Source organism: Dreissena polymorpha, chromosome 8 (genome assembly GCF_020536995.1).
Source record: "Dreissena polymorpha isolate Duluth1 chromosome 8, UMN_Dpol_1.0, whole genome shotgun sequence".
In the NCBI taxonomy this organism is placed as follows: Eukaryota; Metazoa; Mollusca; class Bivalvia; order Myida; family Dreissenidae; genus Dreissena; species Dreissena polymorpha.
Window position 1 is genome coordinate 67,391,796 of NC_068362.1, and position 16,728 is coordinate 67,408,523.

General features: G+C 35.8%; 1 protein-coding gene across 1 annotated transcript in view; it reads left to right on the forward strand.

Moving 5' to 3' along the window:
- Nucleotides 1-16,728, forward strand: part of LOC127840601 (uncharacterized) — a 28,164-nt gene that overhangs the window by 9,954 nt on the left and 1,482 nt on the right. Inside the window, exons 3-12 of the mRNA XM_052369009.1 lie at nucleotides 1,851-3,365; nucleotides 10,184-10,654; nucleotides 11,937-12,167; nucleotides 12,714-12,932; nucleotides 13,786-13,858; nucleotides 14,486-14,596; nucleotides 15,191-15,361; nucleotides 15,614-15,754; nucleotides 15,950-16,085; nucleotides 16,294-16,606. Coding sequence (XP_052224969.1) covers nucleotides 10,601-10,654; nucleotides 11,937-12,167; nucleotides 12,714-12,932; nucleotides 13,786-13,858; nucleotides 14,486-14,596; nucleotides 15,191-15,361; nucleotides 15,614-15,754; nucleotides 15,950-16,085; nucleotides 16,294-16,606 — 1,449 coding nt within the window. The 5' untranslated portion in view covers nucleotides 1,851-3,365; nucleotides 10,184-10,600. The remainder of the gene's footprint in view (nucleotides 1-1,850; nucleotides 3,366-10,183; nucleotides 10,655-11,936; nucleotides 12,168-12,713; nucleotides 12,933-13,785; nucleotides 13,859-14,485; nucleotides 14,597-15,190; nucleotides 15,362-15,613; nucleotides 15,755-15,949; nucleotides 16,086-16,293; nucleotides 16,607-16,728) is intronic.

Consider the following 16,728-nt stretch of genomic DNA (forward strand, 5'->3'; position numbering starts at 1 on the left):
TACCGATTAGCTTGATACTTAACATGGGCACTAGCCTTTGAGAGAAGATGACCCATATAGAAATTGAAGTCACTATGTCAAAGGTCAAGGTTACTATCAGACTAAGTGTGAAAATCGTTTCCGATCAATAACTCGTCAACGAATCGACCGATTTATACTTCACATGTGCATTTGCCTTGTACAGTAAATGACCCCTATTGAAATTGGAGTCACTATGTCAAAGGTCAAGGTCAGTATGAAAATTGTTTCCGATCAATTACTCTTCAACAAATTGACCGATTGGCTTGATACATACCATGCGCATTGGCCTTGGACTGTAGATGTCCCCTATCAAAATTGGCTTGAAACTTCCAATGCGCATTGGCCTTTGACAATAGGTGACCCCTATCAAAATTGGGTTCACTAGGTCAAAGGTCAAGGTTACTGTCACAATAAGTGTGAAAATTGTTTCCGATCAATACCTCATCAACGAATTGACCGATTGACCGGATGCTTCACATTTGCATTGGTCTTGGAGAGTATATGACCCTTTTTGAAATAAGGGTCACTAGTTTAAAGCCCTGTTTAGAGGGGCATATGTCTCCGACCGCAGAACACTTGTTTATCTTCAATCTGTTAATCAAACAAACACACAATGACGATCAAGAATGCATTTAGCTCACCTTAGCAGGACATGTTATCTGAGATACATGGATGGAGTAATTATCGTTGTGTCTCCACAAATAAGTCCAATATATTTTAACACATTTTTAAATATATTCCTTTCCATGTTACCGTTCACAACAAAAACGAATTGTCGAGAAAGCAATATAAGACTTTTATGGTACCCTTTCGGTGCCCTCAAATATATGAACGTATTAGGATATTGTTCTTCAACCCGCCATTACATGGTGCTAGTTAAACAAAGCTATAAAACATGGCTAAACAAATAACAACGTTTAGAACTTGCTGAACGCTTTTTAAGTTTTTTTTTTATACAAGCTGCATTGGATATATAGGCTATGCTGATAGAAGCCATCACTCGATATTGCATAGTGTAATGTTGTCAAAACGCTAGTACTTTACCAGTCATTGTCTTGTGGATCTTTTAATATAACATTGGTAATTATTAAGTTAAAGCGATAGTATTGCATAAAAGGAAATAATAAGTTATTATTTATTAATGACTATTGTTAAAAGACTATACAAATAAACCTGCATATGTCTGCCCATATTGCCGATCTATACGGTTATCCGAAAAGTATCCTGATATTACATACGATTATAAGTATACGGATTATGGAATTGGTTGATATCCTATTTTTATGTTTCCCAGTCTATACTGGGGAACATATATGTTTTTGCCCTGTCTGTTGGTTTTTTTTGCGTCAAACTTTAACATTGGCCATAACTTTTGCAATATCCTGATACTATTTGGATAACCATATAGTTTTGCAATATCGGCAGAAAAAATGCAGTCTTATTCGTATATTCTTTAAGCAAAAGTCATTAATAAATATTGAGTTATTATTCCCGTAAATGACATAATATCACTTTTTAGGAATAATTACAGGTTAAATTGTCAAATTCCACAAGAAAAACACTGGAAAAACCACTAGCGTTTTCACAACATTACAATATGAAATATATCGTTTGATGGATACTATCAGCACATCATGCCTATATGTTCACGGAAGCTTGTATTTAAAACTTTAAATGCGTTGGGTAAATCCTAAATGTGTTTTTTAGCCAATTTGTTTTACAGCTTTCTAACAAGCATCATGTAATGTAGGGTTGGAGAACAAATTCAATATCCTGATACTGTCGGTAACTCAGCTTATGCCAAACCATACTGTTCTATCTGTTTTCAGCATTTCCACCTTGGATATCATCAGCCTGGAAGTCAATAGAGATAAAATGCATTGTGAATAAAAGTATACAGAGTACAACACCAGTTGCGGATGTGGAGGAGATATGCAAATACCAGTATGCGCTAACGTGTCAATTACAAGATTTAAAGTCACGATTAATGAGATATGACTTAAACGTTAGTTATGCACAAAAGCACAATAAGCAAACGTGTTTAATTACTGTTGAAACATCCAAACAAAAGAACGATCTCAAATCATTGTTTGCAGATATTTGTTTGAATAACTTTCTGAAGAACTATTCTATTTTCAAGTTTAACCTTGATTTGGGAGAAGCAGTAAATGTAACCAGGACAGTGCAGCAACGAAAACCAGAATTGATTAGGAATGGGAACGCCATACTTTTTTCTAATGGTAATGAAATTATTTGTTTTGCCTCAAATAAAGAACATATGCATAACACGTTACGAGAAATCGGATACACAGACATCCAACGTGTGGAAACAAACATGTATAAAGAAAATTTGTTTTTACTGGGAATAACTATTCCTAACTTGTTCCCAAATGTAAAAGTGGAAATTGAGTCAGATTATCATTTTTTAAATTTCATATGGCAGGGTAAGGCTGACACTACGGCTCAAAAACTTATAGAAAAGTTTCTTCAAAGATGCTCTCGATCAACGGTCATATTTGATCGTAGCAGCGACGCATGCATGTTTATTTTTGACGAGAACGGTAATAATAGCAAGTCATTCAATGAGTATATAATATCGAAATGTAAAACGCTGCGAATGAACGCGCCAAAATTCCACTTTCGAAAGGAGAATAATGAAGTTATATTGTACACACAGCCTGCCAATGATCAATTGCGAATCATCATAGAAAAATCTATATGTTTTTTCACTCCAGCTGCTCCAATTTCACCAGATTTACGAAGATTTTCGCAACAAAATAAATGTAGGATATGGCTTGATGAATATAAAAACATTGTTGTATGCACGGATGATTATCGAAAAGACGTTAGTGAACTGTGTGAGAAATGTGTTACTGGTAAAGTTAGTGATGTTCTTAGTAGTGGGCAATCATTAATGGTTGATTTCTTTACCAAGCAAGGAAACGAATGTAAACGACAATGCAAGTCCAAGTTTAATGTTGACATACACGTTGAAAATGGAGTAGTCGTTCTACGAGGTAATTGTAAGAATGATGTCGCAAATTGCAAATCATTTATAAAATCATTGATCAAAGACATGCATACAGCAGTAAAGTTTGAAGGCGAGTGGTTGGAAAGCTTGAACACTGAGTGTAAGTATTTAGCTCCGGATAACTCATGTTCTTGGAGAGTGCACACACGCAACGAGAACAGTCGCGATGAGGCGCGTGAGGTAGAGTGGCTGGACCCGTACGGTGCTTTGAATATCTGCATTAAGGAAGGTGATATCGACCTATCCACGGACCTGTTTGTAGACCTCGTCGATGACAAACTGTTTTCGCTTTCGAAAGCATGTAGCAATACAGGTATGCGTATTGCATAACCAACAAGTGTTTAATTTCAAGCACTGTATTTTAATAGCCCATTTACCGATATAAAAACGTATGTATTTTATATGGAAACAAGTTTTAATCAATTATAAATGTTATTTATTGCACTAGTCATATACGTTAAAAGGTTAAGTTGACAACACGCGTATGTTCACAGTATGAGACATTATGCGTTGATTGAATATGTGAACATATCAGTTGTATTTTCTACAAATGATTCAAGTAAACACATAATAATCAATGCAAATCCCTAAAGCATTTCTCTCACAAAAAATAGTACTCGTAGCACGAGTTAAGTATGACCAAAGACGTTTAAGTGATGTTTTATGCATCCCCAAAACTTTTTTTAAAAGTTGGTATCTTAAAGTGCCCTTTTCGCGTTTCGGAAAATTGACAAAATTTTAAAAAATCCGTAGATTTTCGTTTAAGTTATGATATTTGTGAAGAAACAGTAATACTGAACATTAACCATGCTCTAAAATAGCCAATATATGCATTGTTATGCCCCCCTTCGAAGAAGAGGGGTATATTGTTTTGCACCTGTCGGTCTGTCTGTATGTTTGTCCGTCCACCAGATGGTTTCCGGATGATAACTCAAGAACGCTTAGGCATAGGATCATGAAACTTCATAGGTAGATAGATCATGACTCTCAGATGACCCGTATAGATTTTGAGGTCACTAGGTCAAAGGTCAAGGTCACGGTGACCCGAAATAGTAAAATGGTTTCCGGATGATAACTCAAGAACGCGTACGCCTAGGATCATGAAACTTCATAGGTAGATCGATCATGACTTGCAGATGACCCCTATTGATTTTGAGGTCACTAGGTCAAAGGTCAAGGTCACGGTGACCCGAAATAGTAAAATGGTTTCCGGATGATAACTCAAGAACGCATACGCCTAGGATCATGAAACTTCATAGGTAGATAGATCATTACTCGCAGATGAGCCCTATTGATTTTGAGATCACTAGGTCAAAGGTCAAGGTTAAGGTGACCCGAAATAGTAAAATGGTTTTCGGATGATAACTCAAGAACGCATACTCCTAGGATCATGAAACTTCATAGGTAGATTAATCATGACTCGCAGATGACCCCTATTGATTTAGAGGTCACTAGGTCAAAGGTCAAGGTCACGGTGACCCGAAATAGTAAAATGGTTTTCCGATGATAACTCAAGAACGCATACTCCTAGGATCATGAAACTTCATGGGTAGATTGATCATGACTCGCAGATGACCCCTATTGATTTTCAGGTCACTAGGTCAAAGGTCAAGGTCACAGTGACCCGAAATAGTAAAATGGTTTTCGGATGATAACTCAAGAACGCATATGCCTATGATTATGAAACTTCATGGGTAGATTGATCATGACTCGAAGATGACCCCTATTGATTTTGAGGTCAGTAGGTCAAAGGTCAAGGTCACGGTGACCCGAAATAGTTAAATGGTTTCCGGATGATAACTCAAGAACGCTTACGCCTAAGATCATGAAACTTCATTTGTACATTGATCATTTCTCGCAGATGACCCATATTGATTTTCAGGTCACTAGGTCAAAGGTCAAGGTCACGGTGTCCCTAAACAGTAAAATTGTTTCCGGATGATAACTCAAGAACGCTTTTGCCTAGGATCATGACACTTCATAGGTATATTGATCATGACTCCTATTGATTTTCAGGTTGTTAGGTCAAAGGTCAAGGTCACAGTGACAAAAAACGTATTCACACAATGGCTGCCACTACAACGGACAGCCCACATGGGGGGATGCATGTTTTACAAACAGCCCTTGTTTGACGATTTGAAAACCTGAAAATTATAAAGCGTTGCAACGCGAAACGATTGAATCATTTCTAGAGTTCTGTTGTTGTCGTTATATTTTGTGAAGCTGCGAGGATTGCTTATTTAAAGTATAAGGGATGGCCGAGTGGTCTAATTGGTAAACCTTTTATTTCAGGACTCTAGGGGTCAGTTGTTCGAGTCCTATTGAGGGTTACTTTAAAAAAAATATTCTTGATTTTTTACTGGAGCATTTTAGATCCAATGGTAACATTTATCAATATAACGCATCCAATGACAAACCTTTATACATGCCATAATCTGTGAAAAGGCCCCTTTAAGGCATGATTATTATTATTACATTCTAACTTATAAATGCACGTAGTTTCATTAAGCCTAAACAAAATATATGTTTCTAGTAACGTGTTAGAAAGTATGGGTAGATCTAGTTGGGTTTGGGTCTTTTCTGTTTTGTTTTTTATGATAGGTTGTGTTAACACACCTTTATTAGGTAAATGAACTTTCTCCTTAATAAACTGGTAAAAGGAACTGTTTATTATTTGATCTTGATTTATTAATAAACCTTTTCGGCGGTTTCTTATTCTGTAAACTTTATACATTTTGTACCTCAGAAAAGATGTACTATAATGGCAGTCATAGACCTTGGCCTAAAATATATAGTTATAGTTATCATATAACTGTTCCTTAAATAAACGTCATTTAAGATTCAGAGAAAACATTGAATCGCTGAATTATTTCATTTTTTGCGATTGACGCTCAGTGATTAAACTTCTTCAAAGTTTGAATTGCTGATAAAATTGTCGTATACTTATTTATATAAAAGACGAGGTCCAGGATCTTCGTATCATTAGTGTTTAGATTTTAGTAGTGTGTATTGCGATGCACGAGTATTTGTGTTTAATCCATGAAGCCATATGACATGGGAAGGTATTTCAAAAAGGCATGCTATTGCAGTGGTAGTTTTGCGCAAATATACACTCAGCCTCTTACAGGCTACGTCCCAATGGCAAAAAGTAATGTTTTTACCAACATCTAACCAGTCTAAGTGTCCCTTTGAAAAGCCAAACATTCCCAATAAACTCAATGTTGGGTTTAATGAGTAACTTTCAAAGCAATATATTCTCTTTCCACTTAACAATATAAATGTAAAAATGCAGGTACCTATGCTCTTATAATCAATTGGAAAACTGATATTTATGAATTTATTAATAATGTTTCATTAATCGCGCTATGTTTCCTAATCCTAAACGCTGAGGCTGTAAGATAAAAAAAAACACTGGAAGGGGCTTTGTATTTAAACAAAAAGGCCTGTTTTGGGGGTTACAACATTTTAGTGCATAAATGGCAGTTTGGAAGAATTCAAAACATTACCATATATAACCAAACACACGTAAGTAATTGTGTCATGTAATTGGTATATTAATACATTTTAATAGGTTTACCTTTCGAAAGCTCCCATTTCAGGCCCTTGCTGTCTCAATAAATTATACAGCGTGACGAGCGCAATTAAATATTGTTATGTTGTCCGATTAGCGCAGTGGTTGGTACATGCGCTTCTCACTTCTGCGAACCGGGTTCAAATCCCGTTCCCGGCGCATGTGAGTTTGGAAGGTGGTCACCCTTCCGGACAGGTGGGTTTCCTCCGGGCACTCCGCCCCCCCCCCCCCACACACACACCAGCATAAGAGCATACCAAACTTGAATAACTGTCAACAAAAACTAATAAGCTGGAAATTGCAGCTACAATTCAAAAGTTGTCTCAACTTTCGTAAGTCTAGTAAGCTAATTATGAAGGAGTGCTCGAGCATACTCCAGGTAAAATATAATGTAGCACCAGGCTCGAAAAGGACCTCATGTACTTCGAAATGCACTAACACACACACTTACTAGTTTTTCATGCAGATTATACAAACACAAACGCTTAATTTATCGTTTTCGTAACAAACTGTGGTATAGTACAATTTTAGTATGAAAACACGGTTGGCGTTAAAACAAAAATACGGTCGGATGGGCTACTGGAAACATTAGTAGCTTAAGGCATTAACAACTATCAATACACTGACACATATGTTGTCAAAATTATGTGATTTTAAAAGTTTATCATTATTGTCCCCTACCGGTTTCACCGGAGGGGACTTATGGTTTGCGCTCAGTCTGTCAGTCTGTCTGTCTGTCCGTCAAACTTTTCTGGATCCTGCGATAGGTTTAAAACAATTTGAACAATTTGGAATTTTGATTTGACCCCTGGGTCAAAAGTTATCGGTAAATTATGGGTAAAAACAACTCATTTAAGTAACAACATGCGACGCACATGATAATAACTCTTTACCCAGGGGTCAGATAAAAAATCCAAATAGTGCACCGTCGCACATATGCTCATAGCTACCATGTGTGTAAGTTTCAAGGTTCTAGTGCTAATAGTGTCGGAGGAGATAGTGTCCGATCACGCCCACCCATAATTTTGTTTGAACATAACTTCTTCATTTATTCACCAATTGACTGCAAATTAATACTGAAACATATCTTATGACAAAACGGTCTATCTTGACCATCCATGCCCATATTACCCACCCCGGGGCCCCACCAACAAAGACCATGTCCACCCAAATTGCCTTTTAATATAACATCTATGCGGCGTGGCGATACGCGTCGGCTCCACTTCTAGTTTATTTTGTATTAGGCGGCAAATAACACCGTTTTTAGCCGGATTTTTTTCGAAAAAATCTCGGCTTATAGATTGATGTTGTCGGGCGGGCGGGGGGGCGGGCGGGCGGGCGGGGTGGCGGCGTGCTCGAAAATGTTAAAGTTCTTATTTCATGGTATAACTTTGGTATGCTTGGACCTAGAGTCTTCAAACTTGACATGAAGGTTGGCCAGGATTAACAGATGACCACTGGTCATTTCAAGGTCATTCATTTGAAGGTCAAGGTCACTGTGACCTTCAATATAAAAAATGTTAAAGTTGTTATAACTTTGGTATGCTTGGACCTAGAGTCTTGAAACTTGACATGAAGGTTGGCCATAACTAGTTAGTAACCACTGGTCATTTCAAGGTCATTCATTTGAAGGTCAAGGTCACTGTGACCTTGAATGTAAAAATGTTAAAGTTCTTATTTCATGGTATAACTTTGGTATGCTTGGACCTAGAGTCTTCAAACTTGACATGAAGGTTGGCCAGGATTAACAGATGACCACTGGTCATTTCAAGGTCATTCATTTGAAGGTGAAGGTCACTGTGACCTTCAATATAAAAATGTTAAAGTTGTTATAACTTTGGTATGCTTGGACCTAGAGTCTTGAAACTTGACATGAAGGTTGGCCAGAACTAGTAAGTAACCACTGGACATTTCAAGGTCATTCATTTGAAGGTCAAGGTCACTGTGACCTTGAATGTAAAAATGTTAAAGTTGTTATAACTTTGGTATGCTTGGACCTAGAGTCTTGAAACTTGACATGAAGGTTGGCCAGAACTAGTAAGTAACCACTGGACATTTCAAGGTCATTCATTTGAAGGTCAAGGTCACTGTGACCTTGAATGTAAAAATGTTAAAGTTCTTATTTCATGTTATAACTTTGGTATGCTTGTACCTAGAGTCTTCAAACTTGAAATAAAGATTGGCCAGTACTAGAAGATGACCACTGGTCATTTCAATGTCATTCATTTGAAGGTCAAGGTCACTGTGACCTTAAATGTTAAAATGTTAAAATTGTTATAACTTTGGTATGCTTGGACATAGAGTCTTCAAACTTGACATGAAGGTTTGCAAGCACACTTAGATGACCACTGGTCATTTCAAGGTCATTCATTCTAAGGTCAAGGTCACTGTGACCTTGAATGTAAAAATGTTAAAGTTCTTATAACTTTGGTAGGTAAAAATGTTAAAGTTCTTATTCCATGTTATAACTTTGGTATGCTTGTACCTAGAGTCTTCAAACTTGACATAAAGGTTGGCCAGTACTAGAAGATCACCACTGCTCATTTCAATGTCATTCATTTGAAGGTCAAGGTCACTGTGACCTTCAATGTTAATATGTTAAAATTGTTATAACTTTGGTATGCTTGGACCTAGAATCTCAAACTTGACGTAAAGGTTTACATTTGATAATGAAATTGATGGAAACTTCAAACAATATGTTACTAATTTGCTAATAAAAAAATTGAGATCAAACTTTCCTAATTGTCAATTCAAGTTCATATTTGTGACCTTAAATGTTATTGTTGTTCATGTATATGCATGCATTCAAAACATAACACAAGGTTTGCTCATGCCTTGAAAAGTACTTACATTTCATTTTGACCTTTGAACAATATTTCAGTAATTTAAGTATTGCATTGACAAAAACACGAAAGGTACTTTCCTGTCATTTAAATCAAAAATCCGGCTTCAATGCGGTCATCTCCGACCGCGGAACTCTTGTTTAAATGTTTGAATGATCTCATAAATATTAAATAACTTACAAAATTAAGCACAATTTAGCAAACAACACTTTCGAATAGAACGTAACTCCCTCGATATATTTATAATTTGATTATTATTAGATTTTAAATCACGAATGAAAAAACATTTAATTAATTAAAATACATATTATATACGTATCCGTTGGAGAAAAATCTAAGTCACCATTGACATTCGCTCATATTTACAGTTCAACAGCATATTGTAGATCTTAATAAAAACAAATACGACCAAACAATAGCTATGCTTAACTTCAACACAATAAATAATGACTGAAAAATCACTTAATAAGAATCTGCTAATGGTCGCTCAATAGTACGTAGGTGCAAGAGTTGCATCCTATATAAATGATCTGTTTATTTAGCGACATAAGCATTTTCTTAAATATATATATATATATAAACATAGTGCAAGTTATAACTTTCTGTTATAATATTGTTACGAATGGTCACCTTCCGTGCAAATTAAAAGGAAAAACGAAACTATGCTATGTGATAATTTAACTGGTTTGAATATGTTTATATCATTTTTCTTTGCAGATCATCCACTGCGTAGCGTTTTTCCCCCGGCTTTTAAAATTCCGAACCTAAACGACATTTATACGCACAAAGTGTGTGGCTCGTTTTCTAATGGAAGAGTGCGATACAAGGACATTTGGGCCGTTGTGTTTGCAAAACAAATCGACAACAACATACTTGACACCATTCGCAATAGAGAAATTAGGATTGCGTTCACGCGCATGTTTGGTTTTGCGCAGCAGCAGAAATACAGAAGTATTTACACCAATGTTTGCTTAAGAGATGGCATCGGGAGCGAGGAAGAAGACCTAGTGCGGCAAATGGTACTGGCAGGCTTTATGCGCGTGCGATCATGTCTGCCAAACGATCGGAAAAAGCTCATTATACACGTCGGCAAAAATAAAACAGACGCGATGAAGGCTATAATTGATCGTGTGTATGCAGATGAATTTCCACTACAAAAGGCGCTCCCAAAACAAATGTCGCAATCAAGTAAGTGTAGTTATTAACTGCGAAAAAACTATCGAAGTTTTTTATTTTGAATTTAACAGTCTGTGTCCGTCTTTTTTGTCCAAACATTACCAATCAATTTCCATTATATGCATGTTTATTCCACCTTTTTAAATGTTAATTGCTATGAACATTAATACTAAAGGTTTTAATCTTAACCTTCGTTGATATATCGATGTTTAAAATGTGAAATGAATAGCTCAATCGTATCACTCGATATCTATTTGCTAGGGTGTTAAATAATTACGGCAATCTAAATGTCTTTTTTTACTTACAAAGACGTGCACTTATGTAACTCAGTTGGTTGATCAGAAACATATACATGTACATATTAAATGTTCCTTCTTTTCGCATAGGTGATTCTATCAGAATGCGCGTGGAAATTGGCAGCATACTGACCACTAAGGTAATGGTTTGAACATGTATTATAACAATGTGCTTTGAACACAATTATCGAACTTAACCTGCCGGAGGAAGTCACTGCTTACTTTAAATTGGTACTGCAGATATAATAGCTGTACACAGATGTTTCTCTGTTCCATTAAAAAGTGATATCCATTGTTATTGTTTGAACCATTTGAACTAATATGTTTGGCATTGTTTGCCTTCATTTCTGTGTGCATCATTGCTTCTGGTTGTTGCTAGACTAGCAAACCTTTACAATATTACTTATTTTAAACCTATTTATTTTAGCTCAATTTCATCGAAAGCCTAAGGCTTATATAAACACTCTCGAGTCCGTTTCCTAGGCCTAGAACCAGTACTCGGTGTCTTTGAGGGAGATCTAAAGAACGCTCCCACGGTGGTGGTCGATCCCGTTACCTCCCGGTCGCTAGGCGGACACCATATCCATTACACCACGGCGACAATATTACTTGAACATTTAAAATTTGCTTACGTCCAAAAGTAAACATTGTGTGCACTATGTTTTTGCCAAATTCAATTGTACAAACTAGTTTAATTACTCATATATTGATATAAGTAGCCTATATCTTACTGTGAAGGAATGAAATCATTGAAAACTTAAAAACATTTGGGTGATGCATACATGTTTTACAAACATCTCTTGTCTCAAGCATATTGTCATGGGATCAACGTATACATCTATACGGTTTTAGTTAATGAAGTTATTCTCATGCCAAGGTATATATCCGTCTATGATCGGTAATTGAGGACTTATAATCGCATTTTGGTGATAGCTCTGGTTTACATTTTACCGATAAATATTTGGTTTGATAAGACAATATAATTACAATATTTTCAGGCATGCGTAATTGTAAACTCCTGTGATAAAAAGCTACAGTTTAAGGGCGGTTGTGCACTACAAATCAGTGCCGCTGGTGGTAAACCACTTGAGGATGAGTGTCGGATTAAGTACCCTGATGGCATTAAACCTGGATTTGTCGCTTTCACCGGAGCACATGAATTGGCAAAACATGGAATCCGCTTCATTTTTCACATTGCTCTAGACAAGTACAAAGGCAATATCAAGATGGTAAAACTTTAGATTGTTAGTGTTCAAAGAAAAGCATAGCTTTACACATACCAAACAAATTGCTTGTATTTAATAACGCTTAATCGAAGCCAGTGCCAGTGAGGTATTTTGTTATTTCTGAAGTAAGGACAATTTAAATAAATTGTTTGATTGGTCATAAAACGTCTTCGCTTGTTTATTGTAAATAAGTTTTACCTTTGAATAAGTCATGTTGCATATTTAAATTTTAGCCCCAATTCCATTTTCAAACTTACAGATGATGAATTTGTAGGCACACAATGGGATACTAGTGAATTATGTCTGTCTTGTTCGTAATATGTGTTTTTAAGTGTGTTTTTTCTAAATAAGTGCATGTTTACATTCTGGTCAAGAATTATTGTATCAGTCTAAATGAGTGCATACTTGTTAATTACACGTTATTTATGTAAGGCATAATGCAGAATGCTTTGCACTACGACAATAGTTTAATAATTAGGCACTCTGGTAAAATGCCATATCGTTTACGACCCGATTTCGTTGTTGTTATTCAGCGTTTGTATATTGCAGATAAAAGATGCTGTTATTAGCTGCTTGAAATTGGCGGTGGAATTGAAGTGTTTCACAATAGCATTTCCAGCTCTTGGTGTTGGTACTCTTGAATATCCTTGGCGTGAAACAGCTTTCGTTATGTTTGAGACCGTGGAGGAATTTTCAAAAATCAACCCGGGGGGAAGCGTCAAAGACGTGAAATTCATTTGTCACACAAATGATACGCGTACTTACAGCGTAAGATTTTGTATTTTTGTCATGGCTATGTTTAGGGTAGAGTTGGTTCTATATACTCTGTACATTGGTTATTATGCTCTACACAATGCCCGTATCGCCACTGAGTATGTCCGTTCGAAGTCAGATGTTAATGTTTTTTGCACAATTGATCCGTCATAATCAATATCCGTCTGTCGGGTACTTAGTTTCGTGTTGATTTTAGTTTTGGTACTTTCTTTCTTAACCTTTAAAAAAGTGTAGATAAATTGTATGTGTTTCAATATACATGTACGAAGATATATGTTTTGCTCGTTATTGAACATCAGTGTAAATTAAAATACACAATAGTTTAAATCATTGAGTCATTGTCGACCTGAAATTGCTTGAAGGAACCCGGGGTGACTAGAAGCAGATTCTTGTCACCCTAGGATGACTTTAAGCGGATTCATGTCATCCTGGGGTGACTTCAAGCTGACCGGGTGACTAGAATCGGCTAGAAGTCACCCTAGGGTGACATGAATCGGCTTTTAGTCACCATCGGCTGACTTCAAGCCATTTCAGGTCGACAATGACCCAATGAGCAATAGTTTATGGAAGGTTAGCTTGCCTGACATCACCTAACGTCTACATGTAGGAAATATCCGTGTTTGAGCGGCAACGTAGAAAGTAGAATTTTACGGGACGACTTGTAATAAAACTCTCGTAACGTATTTTTTTTTACTGCAACATGCTTTTTACTGCCCTATTGGGACATGTTAAATACTTATATATGTCGGTCAGAGTTTTCTACACATTTCATTTATTTTCAGTTTATTAATTTAAAGTATTGTTAATAAATACGCGTTAATGTTTAAGTGATATCAATTGTTTGCAGGCTTTTGAAAATGAAGCTTTCAGACGTAGCGAGAACGGCAAACATAAACTTGGGCATCCTATTAACACAGCAGGTACATATTGATGTATTTAGGCAATTTGCAAATGTATGAAAAGATTAATGCGTCAAATGCAAGATAGTCCTATAGAGGTGCTAAAACTTGTTTAAAAATAATGCATATTTATCATAAAGGACTTTCAAATACATACACTCCTGTAAAACGTTTTGGCTAACAATAATAATTATTAAATCCGATATTGCATATCTATTGCTAGTTCGTTAGCCATTATAAGAGGATTGTCCAAAAAGATTATTATGACAAAATTTAGTCAAATTGTTATTTAAAATATCTATAGAACGCATAATACGAAGGTGTGTGATTTCAGATTTGTTAGTGATCATGGCTCAAAACAAGCTTTTAAATGACTATATTACTTTTGGACGAAATAATAGGGCTACGATGACAAATACTTGTTCAGCAGGAAACATAATTTAACATTGAAGTAGGCACCGAAAGTAATAGTATACCATTCAAGATGAAGGGTGTACGTTCATGATAAATTGTCCACAACACATTGCTTTGTATTCGGATGTGTTTAACCATCCGAGACATTATTATCAATAGTTTAACGAGCGGTTTGAACTCTGTGTGAACAAATTCAACAACACGGTCATATGTTGTGGACGTTTTTTAATTTAGCCCTTTTCCAATGCCTTATTGGAAAGAATGGTGGGACAGAAATCCGGGTTCTTAAAAGTCCGGGATATTGTGCATTTCCAGCATATGCAGTGGAAGTCAGAGAAAACGCAGGTACAGCCTTTACTATTAATAATGGCATAGGTTATAGGTCCTTTTTTCCTAAACCCAACCTAAAAGCAAAGTTGGAATTAGTCGTATTTTAATAAGACCGTTTTTTTTAATTTAAAAGGTGGTTCAAGGATTTGTATAGGAAAATAACTACGTCACCCATTATAATACGCATTTACAGTTTACAGTGAAATGATATCAACATTGATATTCTATAGTTTGTTCTGTAATGTTATTATGAGCTCTAAGTTTTAAAAATGCATGTTACAAAAGTTCACAGTTTGGAATAGCTGCATGTCACCATTATGTGTATGATATTCCCATATACAAAATCAGAAGGCATGGGCAAGTGTTGCACTATTCGGACTGTTTATCTAGTTTGCTCACCTAACAATATTTTTATGCCAAGATTTTGTGGATGATATACTATTATGGTTAGTTCTGTTGAATTATATCACGGCAAATTTAATTCCGGGTAATCGACTATTTTTAAAACAAATTGCAGCTTTCAGTTAAACATATGATCAGGTTAGCACCCTCAGACACTTTGGGCCCGTATGTTAGTAATCATTTTGGCTGTTGTTCTGTTGATTTCAGGTCAAACGAAGTTGAAGACAAATTGTAGCAAATCGAACGCTTTAAATCAAATAAAAGAAGCTAGACACCAGCCATGTTCATGGAATGATATTTTGTTGGGGCCTGTTGATCTGCAACAAGTGTTTTATACAATAATGAGTGAACGGATTACACACCTGATTTGGAATTTAGGTTTGTTTTTTAATTGTACTTTGATTTTATATACTAAACTTTACTGAGTGTCTTTGCAAGTAATATTTACAATGATTGATACATATCGTGTTTTTTTGTGGAGGTTAAATAGTGTGTATAAACATTTTAAATGGTTCATAGAAATATATTTGACTATCGATCATTGACATAACCATCATTCATCGTTCAATAGTTTTACTCAAGTGCGTGCACGAATAAATATGCAGAACCCTAATTTGGCTCTTGTTTTAGATAATTCATCAATGGAAAATATTGGTAAGCAAATAGAGACGATTGTGCGATCTATGGACGCAATGTGTGATCGTTTTTCGAATAATTGTTTAAGAACAATCGATATTGTAGTAGATGGTGATCGAGCCAACAGCCATCGGGGTATGTTCATAGCTTTATTTAATATTATACAATCTATCTACGTTTGATACATAACTTGTTCTTTGTTTGAGTGTTTTGTTCTGATCGAATATTCATATATGTTACATTTCTACATGCAAGACATTATTATAAGATGCTATATGTTAAGGCCATAATAAGGTGTTGAATACAATGTAACGTATTACTTTGTTTAAGATATACTCACGATCAACCCAGGGATATGTACGTTAGAGGTTATAGCCGAGACCAAGGAAAAGCTTTCTCGTGTTCAAGAAAGGGTAACCAAACGAATTCATGAGCTCAGAGAAGAAAAGCTTGTTCGATTCTTGAAGTAGGAATGACTTTTATGTCACTTTCATAGTTTGAAGTCCAAGTGACATGTGTTCTTACAAATATGTTTTGCAGTATAATATTGTTTAAGTTTCACATGCACATCTTAATTCAAAGTTGTAGTCCATAATATTGCAGCGTGTTCAGTAAAAAAACTATATCTGCAATATTTTAGTGTATGAGATAATACTCGGTTTATTATTTTTAAGATCTTTTGAAATGCTGTCACTTCCTGATACTGACACAACAACAGACTCATTTGATGCACAAATCCCTTCTTCGGGCAGTATAAATGGATATCAACAGCCAATCACACCTTCAAAGACTGTCGCAACAGACGCGTCAACGATTTACGACAAGACAGATTCACTAAACTTAGTTCCCAATATTCCGAACAATACGCAATTAATTACAGAGGGTATCGCAGATCCTACCAAACAACTTCATTCTGATTCATCTCTGTTGGATACAAATTGTGCGACATATACACATTCTGGGACAGAAATAAGCAAGCATATTCATGTAAAGTTTACCGTTTCTTTTTTTCAAGGATTGTGTTATAGTAGCGTAGCATATTCATATCTTGTTATCATAGGTTTAATATCGTTTCAAAAACTTATTTTTAATGTATATTAATGAGAAAA